Genomic DNA, 23,318 nt, shown 5'->3' with positions numbered 1-23,318 from the left:
GTCAGAGAAAAGAAAGAAAAATTACAGAGCTGAACTTCTGGCCATCGAATAGTTATAAGCTGCGTGCAGTGAAGTGTGGTGGATTTCTGTATGAAAGGATAATATTTACACTAAGACTGAGACTAATACCTTACTGCAGACTGCTAAGATAGGTTAGTCACAGGCTGTGGGGGTGGGGTTACGGGGGAGTGGGGTTTCGTTGGAGTGGTGGGGTGGGGCGCCATACATAGTTCTGTAGGTCTATAACTGGCACTAGGTTGCCACACACCATCGATCACTCTGTCTCCAAACAGATTTACATTCATGCACTCGCTGACTCAGGTGTGTCATTGTCGGCGTTTATGTGTGCATATAAATGTGGGAAAAGGGTGGGTGTGTGGGTGTGTTTGTAAGATGTCGTCCCCACCTTAGTGTGTTTTCACAAATAGTTCTTTTCAAATGGACCAAACTGTGTTCTGTTAAAGTGAATCTGAAAGGGAACCAACTGCAAATGACCTCAGTGCCTTTTGTGTCCACAGTGTAGGTTAACTATAAAGAGAACTCTGTTTTCTCTCTGGTTCGTTTCAACATTGATTGTGCTAAAACGAACCTTTCAGGTGGTGTGGGGAACCACTAGACGTGCCTGCTGCTCTCCAATTGGCCATGCTGAAATGACTGGCTGAAGCGAAAATGTGGAAAAATGGCCTTGCAGGTCTGCTGCGGGGGTTCTGTGTTCCACTGTGCTCATCACTGAGCTTTGTCTGGCAAAAATCCACATCTGCAATGAAAATGGAATGTGAAAGAGCCACTGTGAATTTCCCCTCATTCAGCGTGCAGTGTGAAAGCAGCTTAAAGATCATCAGCATCAGCCTTTAACATGGTAAAATCACATAGGCTGTTACATATTATCGCTATAATATGTCATCGCTGCTGTCTTGTTATGAGATCATGGACAAGCATTATCCTGGGTACCTAATAAATGTTCCTTGATGGTCTGTTTTTACCTACTGTGGCTGTGTGTGTATGGTAAGTCTCAAGGTCTTCACCATAAAGCCAAAGTGGACTGAGCCCATTTCGTATTCACCGCGCATAAATCATTCAGACCACAACACAAACTACAAACTAACAGATCTGAGTTTGTGTTTTTTCAGGGTCTAAGTTCGTTTGGCTTGTTCACATGTGCACAGAAAACCATGACTCAGTAATCGGAGTCCGCTTCAGGCTCTGAAACGGTCAAAGTGTGAAAGCACCTTTATTTTCTCTCCTGACCGAATAATGTGGCCAAACCTAGCCCTGACACATCTCCTGAATAGTTATGATCTAATTAAATCTCTATTTTAATTTTGATCACTTCATTCCTGGGATTTATTACCATGGAAATGTTTAGATTGAAATGCCAGTCAGCTTTGTTATTTCTTCTCATCACAGATGTATTGAGAGAGCAAAGAAATGTAGGTTCTCAAGGATACAGAGAAACTACATTGACAGATTGACAAAAATGGTCAAAAATGTCATTAGAAAAGTCATATATGCATTTTTATTATGTTGTACAAGATAAGCTGTTAAAATACAGTCTTATTTGAAGTGAGTGGTGAGAGTAGTACAATTAAGTTTTGAGAGGAAAAACTTTTTTTTTTTTTTTTTTTTCCTCTTTTGAAGTGAAGGTGTCAAATAAAATATCTGGGGTAAAAAGTGCCCCAGGGCGTAGGAAAGGGCTCGGCAACATGTGGCTCTTTTTAACAACAACAGTAAATGGTCTTAAATGCTGGAGTTAATGTATAGCTGCTAATTTATCCTTTAACCCTGAAGATTTGCACGCGGACAGCTGGTCACCATAGCAACACAGATAACAATCTCACCTAGCTAGTAGCTAATGAAAAGTCAAAGAGAGTGATTTAAGACGAACATTGATAATAAAGAGACGAATGGACTTATCTGCATTTATAAGCTGGTTTCATGATGCAGGAGAAACTGTCAAGCTGTCAAACAAAACGTCAGCTTCTCATTCACGCATTCCTGCTGCACCATTTAAGGTGAACAATTCAAACAAGAAGCTGCTGACTCCAGCCTCGAATGAGAGACATTTTACAAGAAATCGTTCCACTTTTGGAAGAGTTTCCTGCCGGAGCCGAGATGAAGCTTAAAGCAGAGAAAAGTATGCCTGCATTTTTATTTATATTATGTTTTTAGCCTGTACTAACACATTAGCACATACTGAGACATATTTACAGCCAAGATGGTAGAATGGACATAAAATGTTGTGGCTCCCAAAGTGCTTTGAGTTTTGCTGAAAGGACAAAATGGCTCTTCCTAAGATTTGGCTTGCTGACCACTGGCATTAGCCCTATTAGAAGATTGCGAGTTCAACCCCTGGTGATGCTACATCCATCTGTGGGAATTCAAGAGAGCACAGTTGGCCTTGCGCTGTCTGGGTGGGTAGGATGACACCATGTCTCCTCCATCATCAGGCGTGATGCTAGCCAGCAGAGACGTCTGTTGGTTGGCATAATAGAACAGGCAGTTGGCCCAACACTGGTCCTCCAAGCACGTTCAGCTGTCCAATGGTTTTACGTTAGTGGCGCTTTTAAAAAAAGATCCGGTGGCTCGGTTCACAGGTCTCGGAGGAAGCCTGTGCTAGCTTCCACCCTACTAGTGCTGCTGGTATCTAGTGGGGTGTCCTAACTAGTGGGTGGAATTAGATGTTTCTATATTGGGAGGAACATCAAAAGGAAAAAAAAGCAGATGTAAGATGTGGTCCTGTCAAATGTGTCTATAAATGTTTCAGGTGCACTATATTGTAGTGTTAACACAAATATTACATAGTGCTTCTTTAACATTGGTAAAAATAAAAAAATAAAAAACAGTGTGGTCCGTGTAAAAGTAATGGCACCCTTTACCATTTCTTTTATCGTTTCCAGCAAATAAGTATGAACTATGCATTGAAATTGCAGAAAGACCTGTATTAACTTATTTTTTACTTCAAAAATCAACAAAGCATATTGACCAAGTTTTTTCCTCTTGAACACAGCGGTAGGTTAGTTAAAAGGGTTGGAAGAATGCTTTACTGAGGTTTACTAAGTTTGTCTTTTAGACCATGAGAGCAGGAAGTGAGCAGGTTTCAGAAAGGAATCCGTTTGAGGAGAGAGGCTGATGTGTTGCGTGTGGAGGTGTTCATTTAGAGTTCATTTATTCATCAGCCTGAAGGTGCAAGTGAGACACTATTTCAGTGTTTTAGCAAAGAGTTTCTTTCTAATGACTCAAGACTCAGGCATTCTGCACTTTGGTGACATTTAAAAAGTGGGAAAAAAAACAATGCAGGGATGTAAAGTTTGAAAGTTCAAAAGTTGAACTGAACAGAAAGCAGTGTTTCAGATCTCTTAACGTTCATGATGTTGAGTCGAAGTTTTGGTTCCTCTTATCAGAGGGTTTTATTACTGTGCTCCATCAGAGTGATTTGTTGTCACACACACACAATTCAAAAGTAAAGGCACAAACATTCACGTATTGATGTATGTACATAGCACTTGTTGACGTTTATCTGGATTAATGTGTCAGTGAAGGCAGAAAGATGAGCTGCTGAGGTTTGTTCACTTGGGCTTTCAATTAAATAAGCCCATAATGTGTGTATGGGTGTAGGTATGACATTGCTTTCCTTACAGCAGCATTAAGTCCATCCATCCATCCATCGTCATCCACTTATCCGAGTCTAGGTCGCGGGGGCAGCAGCCTAAGCAAAGAGGCCCAGGCCTCCCTCTCCCCTGCCACCTCCTCCAGCTCTTCCGGAGAGATACCGAGGCATTCCCAAGACAGTCGAGAGATATAATCCCTCCACGTGTCCTGGGTCTTCCCCAGGGTCTCCTCCCCTTCGGACATGTCTAGAAAACCTCCCTAGGGAGGCGTCCAGAGGCCATCCTTACCTGATGCTCAAACCACCTCAACTGGCTTCTCTCAACGTGGAGGAGCAGCGGCTCTCCTCCGAGCCTCTCCCGAATCACCAAGCTTCTCACACTATCTCTAAGGGAGAGCCCGGCGACCTTGCGGACCCTGGCTCTCCTTGGATCACCACCTTACTGTGGTGGAGAGGTTTGCGTGCCTACATGATCCTAGGAGCCATGTTGTCAAGGGCGAAAGCTCCTGGTAGGGTCTCCCAAGGCAAAAAGGTCCAAGGTGATGGACCAAACAAAGGGTGATCCAAAAACCCCATATGACAGGGACCATCAGGACCCAGTTTCTCTTGCCCAGATTAGGGTTACGGGGCTTCACCCTGGAGCCAGGCCTGGGGGAGGGGCTCCTCGGCGACTGGCTGGTGGCCAGGCCTTTACCCATGGGTCCCAGCCGGGCTCAGCCCGAATGAGCTGCGTGGGACCACTCTCCCATGGACCCAACACCTGTGGTAGAGGCGTTTAAGGGGGTCCAGTGCATTGTGGATCAGGTGGCGGCCGAAGACGGCGGCCTTGGCATTCGGATCCTCGGCTACTGAAGCTGGCTCTCGGAACATGGAACGTGACCTCTCTGAGCAGCGTTAAGTGAGAATTGGTGTTTTTTGCTACTGCAGAGTGTAATTCACTTTTACACCACTGTTATAAACGCAGATCACACTTCCCTCAAGTAATCGGTACACATGCATTAGTTGACGAGCTGAAGGACATAGAACCAGCAAAGACAGCTCAGAAATGAAACAACCATGCCAACTGACAATGTGGAGTAATATTACAGGATATTACACAATTATGACTCATAGTTTTATTCATCTTTAGAGATGAACACTAGCACAATAAGAATTACAAAAAAAAGACAAAGATCCTTTTCCTGAAATACTGCTCGTTATCTGTCTTTCATCCTGTTTTCTGGCCAACAAGTAAGAGCAGGTCTGAGATTTACTCTAGTTCAGTCTCTTGCTTGATCACTCTCTCTTTTTGTCTGCCTCACTTCCTTTGACCATGTTTTCTTTGGTCTCTTCACAGCCTCTGCCATGATGTTCTTGCTGGAAATATACCGCTAGCTAACTGAAGAGCTATAGTTGGTGTGTGATGTGGTACTGGAAAGTGTTGCACAGTTCTCATGGGTGGTTTGTGCTTGCTCTTCCAAAGTGACATAGTGCTATATCAGGCATTCTGGACCGACTGAAGTGCCATTCTCTCTATTTAAAGTCAGTGTAGCATCAAAATGATTTTGAAGCTTTAAATGTAAAGTAATATTGTGACATGTTGTTTGAACAGCTCACTCCCAGTCTTTCCCTCTCTGACTACATAAACTTATATATTTCCACTAAAAAGACTCAATGCACAAAGATAACTTTCCCTCAGATCATATCTCTGCTTCTGCTCACACACACACACTTAATATAAAAGTTTAGAATCTGCACTTTCAGCATACCATCACTGCTTGTTTCAATGAGCTGTGAGTGAGAAATAATTAAAATATATTTACACCCTCGCATCAACTCTAATTGCATTTCCTAAAGGCTTCAAAAGGAGAATTCCACAGATTTTTCACAACTTCTGCATAGTTCAGTGGTTAGATATAGCAAAGTCATTCAGATGTGAGATGCTGTCTTGTAAAACTTACCAAGTCACTTCACTGTGGTGGTTGTGAGAACCAAATGTCTAAAGAGTTTAATACCTCAAATCTTTGTCACCGAAAGATGTTACATGAAATGGTTATGAATACTGTGCCTGATATTTGAGACATGTTTTCATCATAGGTTTGTGATTTTGAAGTTATTCATGGATGAAGTGTAAAACCAGGGCATTGTAAGGCAAAATAGTCCCCAAAGAAATGTTTATCTTTTTTTTTTTCCCCCCTTCTAAATAACATTATTACCCTTAATATTGCGGCTTAAAACTCAGAAGACACATGTAGGTTGGCTGCTGGTTTTGGGTAATTTAAAAAAATGGCAGTATTTGGGACGTAGACATGTCACCACTGCTGTAAAGAAATGCGAGTTGGAAAATTTCTGTTGAACTGAGCAAACCACTCTGAATGACCTTGATTGATCTCAAGAACTGAATGATGAGATATTTTGAAAAATGGGTGAAATTTCCATTAAGTCTACTTTTTTCAGAAAAAAAAATACACAAACAGGGCTTTGGAATGAACACCATGTCACACTGTGTTTTGGAATTGTTCTACCATGTTGGCAGGGCTAATAGTAACACAGAGATTAAAAGGAGGATTGTTTTGTGTTTTTTCAGGCTTGTTGTGCTTAAAATCGAATCAGATAGAAGGGAAGTGTATTCTAACCAACTCCAGAGTGATGCCAATGGTTACTAATGGTAATTAGTTTTATTTATGGTCTGCATCCACACAAACTCCCAGATAATGAGTATAATATGTGGGTCTGATATTCCTTTGAGCAATTTTTAAGTCCTTCAAACTGTGTATCTGTAAGCTGATTTCAGAAATGTGATAAAGGGTTTATTCCATTAAATCTGTACCATTAGAGTGTAAAATGAGCTTTGGCTTGTTTATCTGCTCTCTCATTGCAGTGCTTTCTACGACCTGTTTAACTAGAGCTTCATCTGAATAGCTAAACAAATCTTCTTTTCCAATCTGCTTTTCTCAAAATGTTCTGTGATCTATGATCTAAAAGGCATGTAGCTCCACGTGCTAGTCAGCTCTGTAAACATATTTTGTGTATTAAGTGGGGTTCAGATTAACCAAAGTGAAGAAAACCCTGCCACTATGGCTGATCACGCATGAAACATTGTGTTAGGACATCACATTCTCAAGTCTTTTACACACAGATCAGTGCCATCTTTCACATGGTTTCCTAAGCTGACAGACTGCACTGCTGCGTAAATTTTTAATCAGAGCCAGTTTATGCAACAAGCAATGTTTACTACAAAAACGAGCCGAATGCCATGAATGTAAATGTAAAAAATACATAAAAAAGTATAACAAAATGGGGTTTTAACACCCCGTTCTCTACAAAGAACACATTCCTGCACATTTGAATACACAGTTACTGTTTATTTGCTGAGTTTAACATATTGGGCAGAAGTAAAACATAAGTTGTGGCCTGTGCAAAAGTTATGGCAAGTTTTGTTTTTTTCCAGTATGTTAAACTCAGTAAATACAAATTGAGCATTCAGATGTGCAGAAAAATGCCATATCTCAAGTTTCCTGAACTTGTCCATATAATTGGACTGGGCTAGTTCAGATTTTTGCATAATACTGTATTTTCACATAGCACAAAGTTGTATAATTGCATGCTTAAGTCTTTTAACTCTGTAAGGCCTACTTTAAACCCTGGTTTGGTCCAGACATGTTCTGTGCCATTGGATTATCCATTGAAAAATGAACAATATGGGATTAATTTAAAGAGAGGACCTTGATCATTATTGACACTGAATACCAGCTCGAAAATCTCAAGCTCAGACCTGCTCTGGCTGCTATTGAAAGCTGGCTGTTTATCACACTGAACCAAACTGTTGATTTCCCCCAAAACCAGAACTTTGAGTACAGAATGTGAGCCCAGATAGGCTGAGTGGTATTGAAAGATTGTTGCGTCTTCCCTTCTGAATGAGGTTAATCTTGATGAGAATGAACTCAGTAAGCCCTGTTCTGATAATGGCTACTCACAAATGTCTGTTTATTATGTTGTACCGTTATGTAATCAAGACCTTGGAGGTCACAACCAATGATTTTTACTGTTGTTTTTATTAATAAGGTTATATTGATGATAAACCACTGAAACTCTTCCCACTCTCGAAATTACATATTATCTCCGTAGTATTTAACAACTATATCATAGCATCTAACTGAATAAAAACCTCACAGCTGGTTAAATGCCGAAATACATACTCTGCGATTAAGCCATGTTTTCCTATGGAATAAAATGAATGCCAAGTTTGAAAATTGCACATTTTGAACATTAAAACATTCTAACACTAATACGTTTTGTCCTGTATACACATTCCCCCAGACATCACTGAATCCTCTGAGTTAAAATCTAACTATTGCTATACTCATGCAACAACCAAGCTAATATTCCTGCACATTTGTTTTTTTATGTAATTTAACAAAAAACTACCATTCACTTCCACATGAAGGTAAAGCTAAGAGGTTAGCTGGTGTTGCATTTCATCAGTGGCAGCTAAAGTGAAGGTCCAATTACATGATTTTGTAACTGTATTACATGTTTTGTTGATTTTCCTAAGTGAAAATAAGTATTGATGTTTAAATCTGCCATTTTTTCTTGCAAATTTTAGTGCACAGTTTCTGTTTGTTTGCTGAGTTGAAAATATCGAAAAGAAATAAGCTTGTGCCTTTGGTATAGGTTATGTTTTATATTTTTCCAAAATGTTAAATTCAGCAAATAAACAGTAATTTTGCATTACAATATGCAGAAGGATGTGTTCTTATTTAGGTTTAGAAAATATCACTTGATCGGGGGACCCAAACTTTTGCAATCGATTTTATAAACGTGGTGTTTTGTCTGTGTTTGTCTCAGATTTAGTTACACAGCCACGTCTAAACAGGATTAATTTAATTCCATTCTTTAATTTGCTGAGCACTCGCTCCATTTACTTTACCTTATTTTCTCACCTTGTCTGTGTTTTCGTTAAATCTCTTGTTTATTTGACCTCTGCCTTTGACTTGTGGTCAACCCCAGTCTAGCTCATAAATGCGGAATGAAATGAATTGGCTCATTTGCCTGCTCCACGTAATGAAACATTAATAGACTGCTGTGATGTTAGCTGTAAAGTTTTGTTTGGGTGTGTCTCAGGAGATCCAGGAGAGCATGCCAGGCTTTGGACGTAGGGAATCATGGGAAGACCTGGGCAGCGGTGAAGAGAACAGTGGGGAGTGTGATGATGAGGACGGCTGCCAAGGATCTGGAGAGGACACCCCAAAAATCTGTGAGTGCACACTTAATGCTGAGCGCTTCACACTAAACACTTAAAGATTGGGGCTTGATGTTACCTACCTGAGAAGGAAGCATTAAAAGCTTTGTTTCCAGAACAATTTACTCAACATACTCATCATACACACATTTTTGCATATATGTAGCTTGCATTTGTGCAGCCATGTGAGAAGCATTTCGCTCCCTTCATCTTTTTTTACGTGGAGTAGCCATAGATGCATGTGGGGTTGGGGGCACCCTTTGGAAGAGTTCACATCAAGATTTTTTCAGTAGATGAAAACATTATACACAAAGTCAAATATATGATATTCTGTATTCAGATTGGATTTTAATTATACAGATGAAATGTATATTAGTCATTACAAGAACAAAAACAGATTTAATCCAAGTAAATTGCCCATTAAATCATTAGTGATGATGTAATATTATACAAACCATTCAACCAATGATAATCATATATAGCTTATCAGTAAAATGTATTATTATTATTTGTTTTTTATACAGAACACTACGCGCTGTACCTTGATCTTTTCCATGTATTTTGCAACCAGTTGTAAAAGGTGCTGGCAACTTGACTAAGTATCAAAACTATCTCAGTAATCTTAAATTATGTGTAACTTGATCATCAACTTGAACTAAAAGTTCTCCTTTATCAGGTCTGTATGTGCATTTCAGACCACACGGTAAGTGTAAACCTAGCAATGTAAACAACTCCATGGCAGCTGGTTGTTTTTTTTGTTTGTTTTTTTTATTTAATTGGTCACTCAATTCTATCATACACACAGAAATATTTTATTGATGAGGTTGTTTTGACAACCAAGTTTACAAGTGATTTCGTAGCAGGGTGACTGTAGGAATATATTAGAATGAGAAGAGAATGTGAAATCTGAAGTTCACAAAATCATCATTGAGTTCATTCATGTCCTGCATGAAAGTCAGAGCTGCTACTCAAGCAGAGGGAGATGTTTGCACTATGTGAAATGGGCAGTGGTAGTTATTGCTGGCAGTAACAAAAGCATGCTGTAATTTAATGTTCTCAATGAAAGATCAGTGGCACAACTGGAGGTTAGCTTTACATTGTTTATGTTTTTCTTATTTGCTGACATCAGAACAAACCAAAACAAGTCAGAAGTGCTGACCTCAGGCTGTCAGTACAGAACATAATTTGAATGTAATCAAATCAAATTTATTTGTATAGCGCTTTTTACAACGGATGTTGTCACAAAGCAGCTTTACAGAATTTCAGAAAAGAAAAAGTTTCAAGAGAACTGTAGGAATGTACAGAAACCCCCCAGTGGGCAAGCCAGGGGCAACAGTGGCAAGGAAAAACTCCCTCAGAACTGAGGAAGAAACCTTTGGAGGAACCAGGCTCACCAGGGGGGACCCATCCTCCTCTGGTCAAACTACCTACAAGTGATTGTATTACTAATATTAATAGCAGTAATATTGGTATTAGGAATAACTAGGAGTCTATGAGAACATCAGCGTAGGGTGGGCAGCTCATCCAAGATAGGTGGTGGTAGCTGGGGCGTGGGCAGCTGGTCTGAAGTGGGTAGCAGGAGGGCTCGGCAGTCTCGGCAGATTCGGCAGTAATTGATTATGTCTCTATGCAATTACTTGTTTAATGATGTTTTATATTAAAATTATATTAAAAGATGTTATGTAGATCAATGTACAGTGCTGGCCAAAAGTATTGACACCCCTGCAATTCTGTCAGATAATACTCAATTTCTTCCAGAAAATGATTGCAATCACAAATGCTTTGGTATTAATATCTTCATTTATTTTGCTTGCAATGAAAAAACACAAAAGAGAATGAAAAAAAAGTCAAATCAATTATTATTTTACACAAAACTCCAAAAATGGGCCGGACAAAAGTATTGGCACCCTCAGCCTAATACTTGGTAGCACAACCTTTAGACAAAATAACTGCGAACAACCGCTTCCGGTAACCATCAGTGAGTTTCTTACAATGCCCTGCTGGAATTTTAGACCATTATTCTTTGGCTAACTGTTCCAGGTCCCTGAGATTTGAAGGGTGCCTTCTCCAAACTGCCATTTTGAGATCTCTCCACAGGTGTTCTATGGGATTCAGGTCTGGACTCATTGCTGGCCACTTTAGAAGTCTCCAGTGCTTTCTCTCAAACCATTTTCTAGTGCTTTTTGAAGTGTGTTTTGGGTCATTGTCCTGCTGGAATACCCATGACCTCTGAGGGAGACCCAGCTTTCTCACACTGGGCCCTACATTATGCTGCAAAATTTGTTGGTAGTCTTCAGACTTCATAATGCCATGCACACGGTCAAGCTGTCCAGTGCCAGAGGCAGCAAAGCAACCCCAAAACATCAGGGAACCTCCGCCCTGTTTGACTGTAGGGACCGTGTTCTTTTCTTTGAAGGCCTCGTTTTTTTTCCTGTAAACTCTATGTTGATGCCTTTTCCCAAAAAGCTCTACTTTTGTCTCATCTGACCAGAGAACATTCTTCCAAAACGTTTTTGGCTTTCTCAGGTAAGTTTTGGCAAACTCCAGCCTGGCTTTTTTATGTCTCTGGGTCAGAAGTGGGGTCTTCCTGGGTATCCTACCATAGAGTCCCTTTTCATTCAGACGCCGACGGATAGTACGGGTTGACACTGTTGTACCCTCAGACTACAGGGCAGCTTGAACTTGTTTGGATGTTAATTGAGGTTCTTTATCCACCATCCCCACAATCTTTCGTTGAAATCTCTCGTCAATTTTTCTTTCCCGTCCACATCTAGGGAGGTTAGCCACAGTGCCATGGGCTTTAAACTTCTTGATGACACTGCGCACGGTAGACACAGGAACATTCAGGTCTTTGGAGATGGACTTGTAGCCTTGAGATTGCCCATGCTTCCTCACAATTTTGCTTCTCAAGTCCTCAGACAGTTCTTTGGTCTTCTTTCTTTTCTCCATGCTCAATGTGGTAGACACAAGGACACAGGACAGACATTGAGTCAGCTTTAATCCATTTTAACTGGCTGCAAGTGTGATTTAGTTATTGCCACCACCTGTTATGTGCCACAGTTAAGTAACAGGTGCTGTTAATTACACAAATTAGAGAAGCATCACATGATTTTTCAAAGGGTGCCAATACTTTTGTCCACCCCCTTTTTTATGTTTGGTGTGGAATTATATCCAATTTGGCTTTTTGACAATTCTTTTTGTGGTTTTCCATTGAAGACAAATTAAATGAACATTTTAATATCAAAGCATTTGTGATTGCAATCATTTTCTGGGAGAAATTGAGCATTATCTGACAGAATTGCAGGGGTGTCAATACTTTTGGCCAGCACTGTATAGCAACATAGTAATATCACTAAGGGTATTTCTTAAGGTTAAAAAACATCCTGATCAGACAGTCAGTAAATGTTCACCTGTTGTCTGACTGAGATAATTAGCTAACATGGTGAGAAAACTGGATATGTCTCTGGAGTCATTCCATCCACTGCCACTGTGCCCTTGAGCAAACAGGATCAAACAGGTAAAGTAAGGTGATCTTAGGTGCTCTTACCCAAAGCTGTCCATTGGACAACCTTATGTATTTGAACTTGATGCAGTGGCTGTGTGTGCAAGAGTGATTTTTTCTTTCAAAGGTTTTTTTTACCTCGCATCCACTTCTGTTTTACTGATTGATGTGTAGGGTAAAGTTTCTGCAGGGCTTCATCTACGAAGGAGTGAGCTTTGTGTTTTCTGATTTCTTACCGCTTAGACTGGCTTTACATGGTAAATGGTTCATGCAAATAAATTGCAGTTTGTGAGTTGCCTGCAACCTAATTACAAGAAGCAATTCAAAACAAAGTTGAATGCTACACATTTCATTTCACTACTAGTTAGCCAAATTAGCAGCTCATGTTTTTTTGATACTGGTATAATTTATTTTTGTCATCCTTCTCCATTTTTCCAGTCCCTTTTCTCTGTATCCTTATCTGTCTTTTATTTATCTATTAGGTGTAGGTGAATAATCCAATTTTATTTTCAGTTATGATTATGACTTCCAGTGATTATGAAAACCAAAGAGTTAAGATAAAATGATCTTTATAAATGCAGCATGCTCCTTTCATTTAGTGGTGGTGCCCTTCCGCCCCTCCCTAAAGGACCTTCTCTAAATCCTTCCAAATAAGCCATCTTAAGTTTTATTTCTCATCCTTTGAGCCAGTAAAAATGGTTTGAATGTGTTTTGAGACATTTAGAACTGTTGAGGCTGATTTAGCTTCATATAGGTTTTAAACAACAGAAGTTGCATGAAAGTTGCACCATGCAAAGTCGCGGTCAATCATAGAAGAAGCACTTTTGGTTCTCTGAAGCAGGGCTTACGATCCTTCTTAATAATGTGGACCAAAGCACAGCCCACAAAGGATTTGAAAGACCAGTATTATTTTTTTGTGGGTTTGTAGCCCAAATAAAACTTTAATGTTGTTAGTTTCTTTATTTTTTTACTTCTTCACTTCTATCAGCTTGAAAGCAGACAGTAGCAATGAGATGTGAGTGCATGCACAGTTTTTAGGGATTGATGGGGGGCTGGCCAGTGCAGCCAGTGCCACCCCAAAACTTTGTTGGCTTTTGCTGTGGAGTGCTTGTGCTTTTTAAGAGGAGAGTTGTTTTGCTATCGGTGGAACAACTAACCACATCCACCCCCAGCCCAGCTCACACTTTAACACTGCCACCCTGCCAAAACTCGCTGCTACCTCTTTTGCCAACCCTGGTAAAATGTTCTAGAACCACCATTGTGTGAGAGTGAAGAACTTTTCAAGGTTTAAAGGATCTTCTATACTAGAACTGTTTGTCCAAGCCAAGACCCATCTGGGAATCTTTATTTTTAAGACTGTGTTGCTGGCAATAACAAAAACTTGATGTAATTTGAAGTTTCTCACCTCAATGAAACAAGAAAATACTGTCAGAAGTGCAGATCCTAACTTTCAGTTGGTACCATGTTTATGTTCATGGGACATACTTTATTACAGTTTGAATTTGATAAAAAGTTTTTGTTGTGTGCTTTTTTCCTTTCTTGACAAACACAAATGAAAAAGTGGGAAGTGCAGCTTTGACACTGACAGTATAGAATGTAAATCATGTGTAGATGTTATGCAACATACACAAACAGTGATGTGTTAAATACCAACACACTCACTTGTGTTTTTACTGTTAACAATTTTTTGTGCCGTTGTTTTCTGACCTTACACATTTTGTGTTAAAAGTAGCACCAATGTGTTATCTGGAAGTGAGCACAGAAATATATCTACATATTTTGTGTTAAAAGTAATTCAGTGTGTCTTCTCCGAATGAACACATTGATGTGTCTAGTTAGAGACAACATGTCCTGTTTTAACATGTCTGTTTTTAGAGTGTACTGTGTAATGAAGGATATAAGCACATTATTGCATTTGACTAGTATAACAAACCTTACTATGTAAGAATTTTTAACTTCTAAAGGCTACCGCATACTGGACATGTCCAAATGTTTGAAAACATTTTGCCTTATTCACCAACAGTTCTTAATTTTTTTTTTCTTAAAACACAGTTTTAACAATGATTCTGACATTCAGAAATTTTCTTATTTGGGATTTGTTCTTAGGTAAGAACAGAATTTACACACACTCAAGAGCAGACAGCTGTGAACAGTTCTGCACTCTAAGAACACGTTATGAATCTGACGTAGACTTTTTAAGAACCTTTCTCGATACATTTAAGGAGAAATTTAGGAAGACATTGTAGAATGAGGACCACCATTTTTACTGAAGGTATGCACACTGCTACTGATATTTGCATTCGCCTGCTAGAGCTCAGCTTCTGATTCCTCATAATGTGCCGCTCATTATTTCATATTTCAAAAAGGCTACTTTAAATTAGTAATTTTGAAATATGAAATAATGAGTGGCACATTATACACCATAGATGATCACATCGGGCTTGTTTTCACAGGAAAATGGACTGACTTTTGAGTCTTTTAGATAAACAAACAAATGCTAATAGTGAGTTACATCAGCTAACATAACTAGCCTGTTCTTTTCTCACTTCGTTTCTTTTAGCTAGAAAATAGCAAGTTTGTGATGTATTTTGTATTGAACATGATAAATGACGCTGAACGTTTTCATTAAATCTATCAGAGTGTAAAAATCAACTTGTTCACTACAAGGCAATCTGTGTGGTACAGCACTGCTACTGTATCTGTGATACTAAGCTATGCTGCACAGCATGGCATCTTCAGTGTGCCATGACCTTACAGGTTAAAAAACATTCTTGAAGTCTATTGGACTTGCCCATTTCATGGACTGGATTATACAGAGTCGCAGTGACCGCAAAAAATCTTCACCTGACGGTTCCCGAGGACATGCAGTGACTCTACTGGCCATTATAACCCTCTGCAATGCAGGTCCTTGGGCTAATCCCATCTCAGCCACCTTCACTACCTGACCTCATTCCCTCTAACTTGTTGACCCTTCTGACCCTCATTTTGTTCCCTACAGCAAATACTAAAATCCGCCACACGCTCCATAATTTAGCTGCTGCGATTTGCAGGGGCACTGTGTAACTCAATCCGCATCAGGGTGCCCTTCGGCGGCCGTCTTGTCCACTGAGACCACTCGTTTCCCATAATCAGCAGTTACTAAGCTTCAGGGCCAGATACATGAGAGAGAGGTCTGCAGTCTATATATCATACTCTGTATTGTTTAAACTGAGGAACATTGAGAGAGAGAGACGAGATGGTCAGAGGCAGAAGCTGATGTTCTTCCATCATTGGAACTGTCGCCCAAGGCCACCTTCTCCCCTCTAACTTGCATAATGATGCCACCGCACCTGTGCTAGATAAAATCGGCTCAGCCATAACAGAGAGTGGACAGCTTAGCAGTCGAGATGTGAACAGTCATTCAGACTGATTCGATGAGAAGTGAGCCATTCTAGAGCAACTTGTTTACAATGTTGACAATAGGAACCAGACGTCCAATACATTTAATGTCTGTATACGCTAATTAGCATTAATAATAATAATCTAATTTTAGCGCTCAATTTCTGTTTATTTACTGATTTACATATTGAAAATAAAGGATAACAGAACTTTTGCAAAAGGCACATTTTATGGTTTATTTTTGTCTTCCTCCAGAATATTTATGTTAATGTCAATGTGTACCAGTTCACACCAAACCACTCTGAATAACCACAACAATTCATGAAAATTGTTCGTGAGAAATTTTGGCCTGCATTTGTCCCAGTTTTGCATGCGCTTGTATGTAAACGAGTTCTGTCCTGATGGGCTGTCCTGTATTCTGCCTCGGCTTAAAAAACAGTTAAATGAAATGCTCTTTATAGCGTCAGCGTAAATGCATAATATGTAAATGCATTTTATATTTATTATTTTTTTATTTTGTTATTTTATTTTTGCAATTTTGTTTTCCAGGTATGGAACAGTCTCTCTCACACGCGCACACACACACACACACACACACACACACACACACACGCATCTTTTGATGCTGTGGAACATTGCTGCTAACACTGTGTTTATACTGTTTACTCAAGTTTTACTACCTCAGTTACTGCTGTGTTTATGTCTGTCATCTGACTCACAGATCACAGCATGTTAAATATCTCTGCACCTTATTCTCAGTACCTCATGTCCAGAATGAGTGCTGTGTCGGTGCTGCACTGTCCTGTCTGTTTACTGTGTCTAATGTCTGTTTAATTTATCGTATTTATTGTGTCTAGTTACATTTTTTGTTTACACGCTGTGTCTGCACGTTCGCACTTTGTACTTTTTGTTCCTTGTTGCACCGTGATGTTCCATCAGGAACTTAATTTCACTCCACTGTGTACTTGTACATAGATGGAATGACAAAAGCCAGTTGACTTGACTTGAATGATACATTTTGGAACCTTAGCTGTGTTTATGTGCTTCAACTTTTTTTTCTCACAATTTGGAGAATTTGTTTTTTTATGATATGAGCCCTTTAAAGAAAATGTATATTGCACTACTATGTAAACAGCTCTGTCAGAGTAATTTAATGAATCATTCTGAACCAAAATATTTGATTTGAACTGAGTCGAAAATCAATCATGATTCAGTTCAATCATTTGGGGTCAGTGTTTTACACACTTAATAGCGAGAGAGAGAGAGAGAGAGAGAGAGAGAGAGAGAGAGAGAGAGAGAGAGAGAGAGAGAGAGACAGAAAAAGACTAGCAGGAGATGGACAGACTTTTTTCAGAGGCTCTGTTTGCATAGATGACAATAGAGAGCCATTAATTACAGTGCAGCTCAGGCAGGCTGAGGCAGTGCAGGATGAGTAACGTTCCCTACAGCTAAACAGCAGCACTGCAATGCCAGCAAACTTATTAACATGCTGAAAAGACAGAACGAATGAGCGATGCAGAGAGAGACAGAGAGAGAGAGAGGCGGGGGGGGTAGGGGGAGGAGGGGGCAGTGGAGTGAGGGATAGAAAAAGGAACAACTGGACAGAGCTGTTGTATTTGGAACCAGCGAAGAATAGTGCTGCAGCATCTGTTGTGTGTGTGTGTGTGTGTGTGTGTGTGTGTGTGTGTGTGTGTGTGTGTGTGTGTGTGTGTGTGTGTGTGTGTGTGTGTGTGTGTGTGTGTGTGTTTTCTTTTTTCAATGCCATGCCAACTTCTGTTGTTTTGTGCTTGCTTTCTCTCTGTCTCTCTCTCTCTTTCCCTTTCTGTATGCCAGCTCCAACACATGCTCAGTGGTGCCACGGAGCTTAGAGCAAATCACTGGACCTTTGACGAAAAGAGATTCAGAATGTTCTAGGAAACACAGCGCCGTTTGTGCTAGAAGAAAAATAAACGAAGAGAGGAAGGACGAAAGAGCGTAGCAGTGTTTGGATGGAAGGCGTTCAGTGTTTCAGCACCTGGTCCCACCTTCAGTCTTAGAACAGGTGCACCTGCAGGGCTTGATAAACATTCACAAGTTAGAGAGTTGGTTTCTCATTGAACGCTCTAATAGTTAAGGCTTACAACTAATTCTGCTGGAAAACTAGCCTTCTACCTGTGTTCAACGCAGTGGAAAATCTTTTTATCTCATTTCCACTCATAATGGTCATGAAGTACAAGTTATTCATTTTTTACTGTCAAGAAAAAAGAGCAAATGTTTCCAAAATGGAAGCTTTACAGGAGAATGCAAACAGTTTTAATGTAAGTCAGTGTAATGAGACATTCAAGCTATTTTGGCACATTTCTGTTGGTCCATTCATCATGAAGTAATGTAAAGGTCAGCAGCTGCTTGAATTTGTCGAACAAGAAAGTTTTAATAAAGGGAGACGCTTTTTGGACACAACATTTAATGGGAAACTACACAGAAGCCTCAACAACTAAATATAATTTCAGTATACCTTTATTCCAGCTTCTCTTCTTTTCAGGTTTCAGCTTTAAAGAAATCTACAGGGATATTTTTCTGCACCTGCAAAGTTCAGTCTAAGTTTAGCATTTTCTTCTTCTCACAGTCCATGTAATCCCAAACACATTCAGTGATGTAGAGGTCTGGACTCTGGGTTGGTCAGTCCACTGTTCTGAGAGCACCAGCAGCTTCTTTGTTTAAATTGCAAGTTTTCTTCTGTTTTGTAAGCGCTTCTTGAACAGCTATGCATTCTTCTCACAGTGGAAGGATGGACAGAAACTCCTGTGGATGTTTTCAGATCTGAAGCAGCTTGATTTTCTCCTCTCTCTCAAGGATAAAAGCTTTATTTGGTGTTTATCTGAAGGGGACAGTTTTGGTGACTTGCGGTCCCGTTTTCTCTGTAGATTTTAATCATTTTTTGAATTCCACTTATGGAGTTTTTGGTACTTTGCCTTTTTTCTTCATAATGCCAGTGGATTATCTTGTGTGTTTAATCTCCTCATAATGACAAAAAACATTATTGGTGAGTTGTGTTTCCCAGTCCAGGTCCTGGAGGTCCCTCTGCAATACAGCTGAATCCCCTGATGAGTGTTTAATTAACAGATGAGACCTTTAAATGGGATGATGGGATGAATCAGGTGCAGTGGAACAGGAGATGGTCTAATCTGTAGCCCAGTGATCCACACCTGAAGTTCCTTCTCTCTCCTATCAGACTAGTTACACATTTCCATATTTCCTTTCTGTTTCCTGTGATAAGGTTTGAACATGCAAATATAGGCCAATCAATCGTGATCTCTGGATGATACTTGTAGAAGATGCCTGCAAGCATTCAAAGTTTATGAAACTAATAATACATAGGCTCTTGAAGACAATATCAGGGATAAAAAGCCCTTTGGCCACCAGACTTTGTCCAATCTTGAAGATTAGGTGCTGCATGGTGTATAAAAACTGGTGTAGGACTAAAATTGTTATCTAGAATGGTTTGTCTAGTATGTGCGGTACCTCCCTCTCCTTATGCCTCTGTCTACTTATTTAAACTTATTTATACTCATATGTTTATATGTAGGGGCATGCTGCTATACCATAGGATTTCCCTGCATTTTTGAAAGCTCTGTATTCTGAATACATATGGCAATAACCATTCTTGAGTCTCATTCCTGTTAAAGCCACTTTTAAATACAATTCATAATGCTAGCCTGACCTCATCATGTACTCATGACCACTATCTTCGATGATGCTTGTAAGGAATAGTATGAATGTTTGAAAAGTGTCAGAGCCCAACCATTCTTTATAACCTTGACATTAAATGTCTGTGCTCTTCATACAGTCTTGAGGATTTTTGGCATTTATTGAAATTCTGTGATGTTATTGAATAGGATTTTCTCTCACAAGCATTCAAGAGGATATTCAGTCCTGAAACCGCAGCTGTTATTATAGGTGCTCTGGGTCTATTGTGTGTTATGAGAATGTATTTTGTGGAATCTCTTCTTGGACTTCACGGAGGACAGATGTCTTTGCTGGCAAGAGGAACCACTGGAGAGATTGTGTTGAAGAAAATGCTGAAGCCATGGTCGACTTTACTATAGTAGTGTCTTTTTTGTGTGACCCCTATGTTTGAACCACTTACTTTTTTCCTTCGCTCTGCAGGCTGGCCCACATTGGTCCTTTATTGACTGGCTGGGAGTTTTAAGGGTTGTCACGCAATGTGGAGAACACGTACATGACTGGCTGCCATAAAAATGAACCACTGTTGTCCCGCTTAGGGCTTGCATATCTTTAAAGTTGTATTAGTAGACTAGTCATTCAGGAAAGTAGTCAGCTAGTTCACTGCAGCGGTATTTTGAGATGTGGGAAAAGCAGAAGAGTTTTTGTTGTATTTTGTTGTATTTCCCCACAGTATTGCACTGACTGTCTAATGTAAACTACACACTAAAATCACCACAGCTCTCAGAATCTCACCTCTCATGTACAATTTAAACTGGGTCTGTATCAGTGCTTCCATGTTCTTGTATTTCATTCTGATGGGAAAACAGTTGGTCCTCAAGCTACATTTTATAAAAGAGAGACATTTATAAAAGGAAAATTATACATGCAACTAGATTTTAAGTGAGATTTTTGTCCTGGTTAAATAAAAGGTAAATGCTAGTAGCACTTGCATTTTTACAAATAATAATTTCAAAGTAAAATATAGGCTGAACCAGAAAACTGCATGCTATCCCAGTTTAAGAAATTATTCCTGAATTTGTTGGTAATAGGCTTGCTGTATGTTTGCCAACTGCTACTATGCTTTCTCTAACACTTGTTTGTTTTGGTTTTAGGAAAGTTGCACAAAATCAGGAGTGCTCAATCCTGGTCCTGGAGATCTACCACTCTGTAGAGTTTTGCTCCAACCCTAATCTAACACACCTGATCCAAGTAATGAAGACATTCAAGAACATCTGACAATTAGAGCCAGGTATATTGGTTCTATATTCTCAAGGGTGGTACATCACTAGGACCAGGATTGAGCACCCCTGTGCTAAATGGTCATTGATTGGTTGGTTTGCAAGTCAGTCAAATGGCTCTTTCCTATCAGAAACAATTGGTTCTTTGCTATTTTACTTCCTTCCAGTTTTCTGACACATTTGAAAGCCTTATTAAAACTGTCAAAGAACTGGAAGGAGTTGAAACTTACTTAAGCATATAGCAAAAAAATCCAATTGATATAGAATATGTACTTTATGTGGAGGCTCTTTAAACTTAAAAACTTTTACATGCTATCACACCTCATTTACTAAAATGGATCTTTGAAGAACCACCCACTGAAAGTTCTTTAGGAAATCAAACATGGTCCTTCTGTGGAATCTCTCCAGAGAACCCTTTATTTTTCAGAGTGTACCTCCCATAAGATAGTAGCACCAGCCTGAATGGCTGAAAACCATTATCTGGATCTTCCACGAGGACCAAATCATCTCCAGACGCTTGGAGCAGAGCAATAAGCACTTACCTCATGACTAAGGCTCAGACTCTCCAGAGACTCTGATCACAATCGTCGCCTTCTGGTTGGTAGTGCTTTCCTGGCAGCGATTTATGCACATGGTACAGTCTAGAGGTGAACTCCTTTCACCTCAATATCCTAGTAATACAGCGGCAATAAGGCCACATGTCCTTATTGTTATGGTGCATTTTAATAGTGTTCACCTCCTGCCCTTTGTCTCGGCTCTCCTTTCCTTCATTACCTCTTCTCTGATGCACGAGTTGCAATTCGATCTTTTTTTTTCGTTGGGGTCAGTGTTCCATGCCCTCCCCATCACTTTTTGTCTCATTTGCCCTTAGAGATCATGCCCTTCTTACTTGTTGGTCATGGAAAAAGGCCCTGGCGAGTGATGAAGGCATATTTTGACAGAAGTGCGAAACCTGGCCTTGCAGACTTCACACGATTTAAATACAGTGAGCTATCAATCCATTTGCAAATGTGTTCAGTACACTCGCTTAGAGGCTGAGGGAGATTTGGATTGTTAAATCACATGCCCAGTGCTGCTCAGGGTCAATAGGTCACAACAGACGTGTGATATTGGTTATTATCATTATATAATACATAGATATTGTGCCATTACTTTTACTTACCTCTTCCCAGAGCTAACAGAATAAATTCAAGTTCATGCTCAGGTGAGTCTGTGGATAGTTATCTTATTCTTTAGAGTATTCAGTAGTTTAGCCTGTGACCTCATTTCCTTGCCAGAGCAGCCATAAAATCCCATTTCCACCAGTTTTAGAGGTCCCTCATTTGAATTATGCATTACTATGCTTTTTTATCCTTCAAAAAGGATGACGGAGTATATTTTGTACTTTGTGCAGGTGAAAAAGCAAATCAGTATTTTAAAAAGTGTTTTTTGCATTTTAATGCTATTTTGTATTGTGGTGGTTGATCATTGCTCGCTAGCAGCTCAACACAGTCAGTGTTGATTTCATTATATAAATGAAATATATGATTCAATTTTCAGCCAGGGTTCCTGCAGAAAGAGATTAAGGGAATAAAACTCCAGACTTTTATTGACGGCTAGCAATATATAAGCATGCTAATGTTGGGTATTAGCACTGTTTGAATTCTTGAGTTTAAAACTGGGTTGTGATGATATAAGGTACTTCTTACACATTACAAAGTAAAGACTGACTGTATATTCTTACCTGTACTTACCTGTGGGCTGATCATTCTTGCCTTTAAGGACTTAAAAAAGAACTGAATGGGTTCACCTGAGTTTTACTTACCTGGAGGAGTCCATCCTCTGTAGAAGAGCATGAAAGAACTACGCTTGTTAGATAGGACTGAATTGCACTGAATTACACAGAATTGTAAATGTATGTTAATCTAGACTAACTAGCCTATAAACCCTGATGTTTATATAGTTCCCCCCAGCTTTGGTCTGCATTAAATTTGCCTAAAGGATTTCTAGTTGTCAACGTTGAAATAGCTGTTTCATTCTGACTTTGTGGACTTCTGCTATCAGTCCTTCCTTATGTCATTACATTCAGACTGATTTTTGCCTTGTGGATGGGGACATTATTATTTAATGGATCTCATATATTGATGGTGATTTATTCCTCCAGCTTGTGGGGATGGAGCCAGCTTCAGTTAAATAAATGTCTATCACACAAAATGAGAAATCACTAAATGATCTGGCTTCATAGAGAGAATGATGTAGTTTTGGAATGTAGCCTGATGTCAGTACATCTTAGTCATCACCTCAGACTTTATATGCCTTTTGCACACTAGCATCTGTTGAAATGCCTTATCTAACCTTGTGTGACTGTAGTGAAAGGAACCTAGTGCAGGTGTAGGAATTATTGGTCATGGTTTAGCTGTGCTTTACTGAAACTGAGATGTGGTAGCCAGGATTCTTCTGAGTATCTTCTTCTTCTTCTTTCGGCTGCTCCCTTTAGGGGTCGCCACAGCGGATCATCTGCCTCCATCTTGCCCTATCCATTTCCTCCTCTACTTTCACACCAACCATCTCCATGTCCACCTTCACTACATCCATAAACCTTCTCTGAGGTCTACCTCTTCTCTTTCTGCCCAGCAGCTCCATCTCCAACATTCTTTGACCAATATATCCACTATTCCTCCTCAACAC

At 39.7% G+C, this 23,318-nt stretch overlaps 1 protein-coding gene across 2 annotated transcripts in view; it reads left to right on the top strand.

The window, feature by feature from the left end:
• gpc5c (glypican 5c) overlaps positions 1-23,318 on the top strand; it is a 306,030-nt gene that overhangs the window by 223,665 nt on the left and 59,047 nt on the right. For both annotated transcript variants that reach the window (XM_017702515.2, XM_017702514.2), the window contains one exon: positions 8,711-8,843. In XM_017702515.2, the coding sequence (XP_017558004.1) occupies positions 8,711-8,843 (133 nt within the window). The remainder of the gene's footprint in view (positions 1-8,710; positions 8,844-23,318) is intronic.

The sequence above is a fragment of the Pygocentrus nattereri genome, chromosome 19 (assembly GCF_015220715.1).
Source record: "Pygocentrus nattereri isolate fPygNat1 chromosome 19, fPygNat1.pri, whole genome shotgun sequence".
NCBI classification, from domain to species: domain Eukaryota; kingdom Metazoa; phylum Chordata; class Actinopteri; order Characiformes; family Serrasalmidae; genus Pygocentrus; species Pygocentrus nattereri.
Note: the sequence above shows the minus strand (reverse complement) of the source record. Positions and strands in the feature narration are given on the sequence as shown.